Source organism: Gossypium raimondii, chromosome 2 (assembly GCF_025698545.1).
Source record: "Gossypium raimondii isolate GPD5lz chromosome 2, ASM2569854v1, whole genome shotgun sequence".
NCBI lineage: Eukaryota > Viridiplantae > Streptophyta > Magnoliopsida > Malvales > Malvaceae > Gossypium > Gossypium raimondii.
In genome coordinates, this window is record NC_068566.1 from 38,360,380 (window position 1) to 38,368,348 (window position 7,969).

The window sequence follows — 7,969 nt, forward strand, 5'->3', positions numbered from 1 at the left end:
CATGCAATTCACGTTAGAAGAGAAGAGAAGAAAGAAAGTTTTACTTTCTTTACAATTTAGTCCTTCCACAAAAAAATCATCATTTTTATCTAGAAATCAAAAGAATTTCCATATCCATCAAGAGAGAAAGATAACAAGGAGACTATGGGGAGCTAGAATATCAAGTTAGATTCAAGAAATAGAAGCTGGAGGAGAGAGAAAATCAAGTTAAAGATTAAAATCAATATGACAAGGTAAGTACATCAAGATTTTAATATATTTTTAAGTTTGATATTATTGAAAAAGCATGGAAATGATGTTAATGTAAAGTTTTTGTATATATGGTCCTATGTTCTTGATATGTTAGTGAAGAGAAAATAAGAGAAAGTGATGAGAAATAGTGTAGAGAAAGAAAATAAGGGTGTTATAAACATGGTAATAAACATCTTGCACTAAAATGGTTTTGGACAGTAACAGTGGGCTCACTTTGAAAAATCACCATAAATTATGAAAATTTAATTAGAGTATGAATAAAATATGGAATTAAATCTTATTGAGTCTAGTTTCTCATAAAAGAAACGGTATAAGTAATGGAATTGTAAATTATGAGATATAATAAATTTTGTGAGACAAGGTCAGAATGAATTCGGGTTCCCCTGTTCTGACTTGGAAAAATCATTAAAAATTGTAAAAAAATAGTTATGGGTTAAAATTTATATGTTTAAAATCCTTAATGAGTCTATTTTCAATAGAAACAAATGGGGACATCATCTGAATTCTGAACAAAGAGATAATTATTTTTTAGTAAAGAAGGGTCGGAATTGTCAGACAGCAGAACAAAGGTGACTTTAAAGAATAAACTGTACTTATTGGCTGAACTAAAAATTCTGAAAAGTTTATGGTAAGAAGGTATGTGAGTCTAGTTTCAGGTAAAATTAGCGGATCTTAATTTGGAGTTCTGTAGCTCAAGATAAAAATAATTTAGTGGCTATAACTCAAATAGACAGCTCTGAATAAATTTACAAGTAAATTGTGAAATCATAGATAATGTTACTTATAAGCATGTATTATAAATTAAGGATGTGGAATGGAGAGGAGGAGGAGGAAAATATATATATGAATATTCAGTTAGCATGGATAACTTGCACGTTTTAGACTCAGGGACTAAATTGAATAAAAGTAAAACTTTAAGGGTAAATTTGTAAAAAATGTCAAAAAGTGACCAAATTGCATGAAATGAATTGTTTTATTATTTAAATTAGCAAATGGAATGAAATATTAATTTAGATCAAGATTGGGTGAGATTTTGAGAAAAAATAGAAAACTTCAAAATATCCCTGAATTTTGGTATTTCTGCAATTTAGTCTGGTAAGCTCGAATGAGCTATATTCTGTAATAATTTTAATTGAAGTGAATGCTATTTGGTAATGAAAATTATATATATGTGTGTATTATTATTGGAATTAAATTATTATTGGTAATATGTATAATTATTTGATACATTTAATGATTATCTAAGCTAAATTGAGTTGGAAGCTTGTTGGAGATATATCACAGTATCCATTGGTTCTATCGGTAATTTTGGATGATTTGATTCTGGTTATAATGGCATGTATAAGTTAAATTGATTAACGTTAGCTCATTAATGTATTGATTTTGATTGGTTATAAATATGAATGCTAGATAAAATGAAATGTCGAAAATTAATTAGTAAACTCGGTAATGCCTCGTACCCTATTTTGGTGTCGAATACGGGTAAGGGTGTTACAGAGTGGCCCCGAGCGTCTGGCGGTTGGATGCTTCTTTGGCGTCAGGCGGACATGCGGCTAGGGTTTATTTCTCCCTTAGGTTTTCTTTAGTTGCTGGGCTAGGGACTATTTTGGGTTGTTTTTTATGTTTGGGCCTGGGTTGATTGGGCCCTATTACATCCAACATTAAAGCCCGTTGATGATTGCTAAAGATACGACCCCAAGTACTTGAACAACCGCCAACCCTTAGTTTACAGCTCCATCTGTTTCAAGGCACCCTCGATGATAAAGGCTGTTGGATCTTCTACACCGTCACCGATTCCTCCGACCATGACACTCTTTAACTGAAAACTGAGCACGCTCTGGCATGCCGTCATCCAAAATGAACCCCTTTGGATCGTCTTCCCAACCAACATCATCATCAACCTCAAACAAAGAACTCATTTTCGACTTCTACAAAACCATCTACGGTCGAGGGGACAACGTTCATATAACCGGAAAATGGGTGTTTATCGTTGTAGTCTGTGTCGCATATTACCATCCTTAACATCCATGTCCGCCATTAGAGACCTTCGGGGGAACACTGACTTTGCTTCATCTCCAACACGTGCGGGAGGGAGAGGGAGATAGGATGGTGATAGAATCTCCATTTTTGGGTCTCAGAAGAAGATTGGAGTTGATCATTGCTTGTTGAGTTATTGCATTGATGGGTTGGTTGATGCTGTCACGGGGTCCACTGGGATTACCATTAGTAATAGCTATTTGACAGACAAGTCTACAACCCACTGATCTGTCAAGTCTCTAGCGTTAAGGGCCGCCGTGTGAAAATGCCTGAGATAATCTCATAAATGATCATCAGATCTCTATTTGATGGACAGAAGACTTATAGGTGTACTCATAATGGTTTTGTATGCTTGGATTTCTCTCAAGAACTGGCGATGTAACTGATCGAATTTATGATTACGGCGCTCAGTACGAGACACTGCCAATTCTTCGCAGTGTCTCTCCGAGCAGTTATAAATAGGGTGAAGTCGGAAAATAATTTTTTTTTGCTAGAATTAAATTATATATTTCTATTATAGTAAAAATGTAATTTTATTATTTTAATAACATATATTTTGATTTAATCATTTTTGGAGGGTCAAAGTGTAATTTTATCATTATTAATTTAAAATTTTATAAATTATAAAAAAGTCTAAATGAAAACATTTTCATTTTAGGAACAGAGCCAGTCCCTGAAAAATGTTACACTCGCAAGTATTAGAAGCTCCCAATATGTACATGTAATCATTATATTGTATTAAATGAGTAGTCGAGTCTTTATTCCACTTTCTTGGGGAACTTAAAAGTCGTAAGGAGGTCGACCCTACAATCTCAAGCATTAGAGGATTATTCAAACAACAGACTCAGTCTATATTTTCAGTATCAGGTCTCAAAGCCTAAATGTTATGCCTCAAAACTTTTCTTTCATTTTGCCGATGTTGCCGGGGATGAACTTGTCTTGGTTGGTATTCTGGGTGAGGATTACGCCTCTGAACTTGGGCATTAAGGGATGAAGTGTTTTTATTTTACTTATTTGGAAACCGAGGCGGAGAAGAAGGTGTAACACCTCGATTTTTAAAAAATTCGACTTTAAGCTGGTTTTCTTAAATCAAATAATTTCAGGAAGTTAAATTGGGAAATAATTTAGAATTTTAAGCTTATGGACTAGATTGTAAGAATAGTAAAATTGTTGTTCCCAATTTGAAAATTTAGTTGGAGGGAACCGTTAATTCTCTCCCTTTGCACGGTTTGTTTCTCAAAAATCATAAAAAAAATCCTCCCAATTTTCTCACTTGCAGTTTCTATTCAAATCAAATTCCTCGTTAAAGATCTAGCTCAAGTTGGTTTAGGGAAGCAAGAGAGTGTAATGCTTCCATATTAAATTTTACGAAATTCTAAAATATTATCGTAAAGTTTAATAAAATAACGGATAAATTTTTATGACTAAATAGATTTTGATGACAACTTAAACGATGTTCTAGGAAATTAATCAAAGGAGCTCCACGTGGATGAATAGCTATAATATGGCAACATGCAGGAGTGGCGATCAACGTGGGTGAAATATTGAATAAGATCATCGACTCTAAAAACTTTGGAACTTAATTATATTAGCATTCATTTATGGACCCTGACCGTCCACATTCTTTTGGGTAGAAACCGAAGAGCACCGGCTTTTGGATGAAACAATTTCTAAAACTCGATTGGCAGCCATTGCTGGGGCAAACAAACTGCTTTTCACCATGTCAGAAAACTTCAAGTATCGGAGTAATCAAGGAGATGGTGGTAATTTAAGTTCCAGTGTTGAACATAATCAAACCCCTACATGTTTCTTCTACTGCCTTCAACTTTTATACTTGTTTTTAATTTGCAGGGTTGAAGGAATTATTGAAGATTGTTGAACAACCAAAAGAACAGTGGATTCTTTGGAACACAAACCTTCTTATTCCAATATTTTCCAGGCAAGACCTTCATACATATTCTTTCACAATTCTATTCTTTGCAACCTGCCATTAATGCCTGCAGATGCAACTTTGTGTAGGCTCCTTAGATTAGAGAAACAAAACTATTGCTATAAAGTATTAAACTTACTTATTACAACATGAAGCTTAACACAATTGATCAATGCAGTGATCCTTCAAACATACATTAAATAATCTTAAATTCGTACTCTAATATTAGTAGAATTTCATGATTGGATTCTTCATCGTTTTAATCCTGTATAATCATGGGTATTTGATGCAGAGTCCATCTGTATCTTTACAGTGATGAATAAGAAATTCATCCTACTTGTAAATACATTCAAATCTTAAGTCAGCAATATTTCAGCTCTTTTGGGCCAAGTTAATGGCCCAAAAGAAAAAAACAGCAATCAATTCCGAATCACAAACTCGCTTTAGCGCTGAGTCAAACAGAGAAAGAATGAAAGGTTGACCCTTTTTCTTAAAAGTAGCCTCTTTTCATGTTCTTGACACTGCAAAAAAACTTGGGTTTGCTCTGAAGGCTCTAATTGTAGTAGTTCTTACTTAATTTAGGGTTTTAGGGTTCTCATTTCTCTTATTGTTCTTAGTTTTTTTTTCTTTTTGTAATTCTTTTTGCCTTTGGGATTAAAAGTTTAAAGCTTGAAATGGATGGGGAGGAGTTGACAGAGCAGGAGACTGCCCTTTATGATAGGCAAATTAGGGTTTGGGGTGCTGATGCTCAAAGAAGGTAATTTTATTTATTATTTTTATCGTGCCTTTATTTTTCTTTATTCTTTGAATTTCTTTTAACCTTCATGAGTTTTTTTTTATTTTTTTATTTTTTTGTTTTTGGTTTTCCATTTATGTTTTAGACTAAGCAAATCTCACATTCTAGTCTGTGGACTGAAAGGAACTGTTGCTGAGGTATAACATTTTATGGCATTTTACACAATGGGTCTTACTTGCTTTATTACTACAAGTCTTTTGTTATTTTTTTAGTCAATGTCTTATATTTAAATTTGTGGTTATGGGTAGTTTTGCAAGAATATTGTACTGGCAGGAGTTGGTAGTGTGACATTGGTGGATGATCGTGTCGTTACCGATGAGTCTTTACCTGCGAATTTTTTGATATTGCCTCATGAAAATCACTACAACGGGAAAACTCTGGCTGAGGTTTGCTGTGATTCTTTGAAAGAATTCAACCCCATGGTTGATGTTGCTGTGGAAACAGGTTAGCCGCTTAATTCGTTGGTGTTTCTTTTGCATATGCTTCGTAGTTTCATGTAGTGTTCAGTGAAAAAAACTAGTAGCAGTGCTTGTAAATTTTGTGTTTTTGGATTTCAGTCCCTTTACAAGTAGTAAATCTATTTCTTTTGGGAGGACTGCAGGCGATATATCAACATTTGGTGTCGAGTTCTTTGAAAAGTTTGATGCTGTGATCATCAGTTGTTGCTCTCTTGGAAAAAAGGTACTTAGATAATGATTCTCAATAGATCTTTCAAATTATTTGATGCCTTGATGTGTTTGCACTTCAAATTTGCTACTGAAACTTCAGTTTTATTTCAGAAATTGATCAATCAAAAGTGTCGGAAATTATCAAAGCGTGTAGCATTTTATACAGTTGAGTGTAGAGGCTCTTGTGGTGAAATGTTCGTTGATTTACAGGACTATAAATATTCAAAGGTGATAATATTAAACATTTAACTAATTTTAGTAAATTTTTATGTTTGCTGGACAAGCTAGTAAGCCACTTTTATTCTATGTTAATCAGACTCCGGTTTATAAGTATTTATTCCCCTTTTTCCCTTTTTAATTTTTTCAGAAAAAGCTCGAGGAAACCATTGAATGCCAGATAGAATACCCTAGCTTTGAGGTATGAAATGGTTTATGCTTGTTGCAAGCAATGATTTGTGTTGATAACTACACCTAAAGGCATTTTCTTATAATCAACCTTAGTACATATTGTGCCATGCTGCCCCATATGCTATGATTTTATCATGTAATGATGTGCCATCTGAACCGTGTACATTCTTTTCCACTGCAGGAAGCCATTTCAGTACCTTGGAGAGCACTTCCGAGGAGAGTGTCAAAGCTTTACTTTGCTATGAGAGGTATGCTAAATCCGTTCTTGCTTTTTACTCGAGTAAATGGCAGAGTTGAAATCAAGCAACTAAAATTTGAATTTGTTGATTTTAGGCATAACATAGTATCCTTTTTTTGCATTCATGCTGGCATGCTCTTGATGAACCATTTTACTGTACCGATGTTAAACTTGGCCAATTTTACACGAGACCTTGTTTACTTATTATTAGCTTTGTTTTGAACTTGTCTTGGTATTGCAACTGATTACATGATTTCTCTATGTTCTTTCAGTGATAGAGCAGTTTGAAGATGTTGAAGGTCGTAATCCCGGAGAAACCTCCATTGCTGATCGTCTAGGTGTTTTGAAGCTCAGAAAGGAACTTTGTGAAACAAATGTACAGTATTGAGCAGTTTAATCTACACTTGTATAGTAATGTGTTGCATTTTCATACATATGCTATATTGATTTAATGCAGTCACTGGACGAGTCTCAAATACCCGATGCACTTCTAGAAAGACTTCTAACAGATACAAGGGAGTTCCCTCCAGTTTGTGCCATCATTGGAGGAATACTTGGACAGGTTCGATTTTTTTCTTGTCCCTCATTTGAAACAATTAAATACCTATGTTGCTTTGATTCTTCATCTTTCTTGAGGTATCCATACCTGACTCAGGTACAGGGTTATTAGTATATTAGTTTAATGTGATTGAGTGTTGAGTGATGTAGGAGGTGATCAAAGCAATATCAGGCAAAGGGGATCCACTCAAGAATTTCTTCTTCTTTGATGCCATGGATGGGAAGGGCTTGATAGAGGATATATCAGGGCCCAGCACTAGAAGCTGAGCAGAGCAGGCTTTGATGCTGTTAAAGCTTTTTATAGGATCACCTAATGTTATTGTTGCCTAAAACTGAAATTCTGGAAAAACGAAACTTGAGAACTTGTAATCATTTTTGAAGAATTGGGAGCCAACACTGTTGCTAATGAATCATAATTTGTGATTCTCAAGAAATGCTTCGATTAAAACCCCTCGGAGTGCTTGATTGAATGGACCTTGTAGGATGCTGTAGAGTTTTAAGAAGTTACCATATGATATTTAAACATTAAGGAATGAAATAATAACCCCTCAAATAATCTTGATAGATTATGTATGGCAAAGTTTAAATAAGGTGAATTAAAAGTAGTGGTTTTCAGTTTATGGTGGGTAAAGTTGCAATCAAAAAGATGAATAGACTTTATGAGAAATTGTTATCATCAAATCAAAAGCATCATTGTTCAGATTCAGCTAATTGTTTAAGTGATCACCATATAACACATTTGCTTAGTCAGGGGCGGCTCCTTTTTATTGAAGAACCAAACATGGCACTTTATCTTTTATCATGTATGACCCACTCTCCAATGTCCTACACCACCTGCAGTGGACTGATACAATTATTGAAGGAAAAAAAGCTAAAGATCACCTAGCCAAAACCACTGATAATATAAAGGAAAACATGAATGCTTTTTCTAAGTGGGGGGTTCTTTATTGTGGCACTCAATATTAAAATGAAATAAGAAACTATGGCAAATGTGCCTTTGGTGCTACTATTCAAACACCAACTTATTCATTTAAACTAACTAATCAACTTCAAATATAGCTTTTAATAGCATATAAGATTTC

The 7,969-nt window shown here is 34.2% G+C and overlaps 1 protein-coding gene and 1 long non-coding RNA gene across 2 annotated transcripts; both read left to right on the top strand.

Moving 5' to 3' along the window:
* LOC128034771 (uncharacterized) lies at positions 1-4,228 on the top strand. Its single transcript, XR_008190878.1, has 4 exons — positions 1-233; positions 3,752-3,821; positions 3,924-4,052; positions 4,141-4,228. It is a non-coding gene; the product is annotated as an uncharacterized LOC128034771 (long non-coding RNA).
* A 451-nt stretch (positions 4,229-4,679) lies between these two features.
* LOC105788661 (SUMO-activating enzyme subunit 1B-1) lies at positions 4,680-7,335 on the top strand. Its single transcript, XM_012615641.2, has 10 exons — positions 4,680-4,976; positions 5,101-5,152; positions 5,264-5,459; positions 5,617-5,696; positions 5,795-5,911; positions 6,051-6,101; positions 6,273-6,339; positions 6,602-6,705; positions 6,787-6,891; positions 7,038-7,335. The coding sequence occupies exons 1-10, from the start codon at positions 4,894-4,896 to the stop codon at positions 7,152-7,154; spliced, it is 972 nt and encodes a 323-aa protein (XP_012471095.1). The 5' UTR covers positions 4,680-4,893; the 3' UTR covers positions 7,155-7,335.
* The last annotated feature ends 634 nt before the right edge of the window (positions 7,336-7,969 follow it).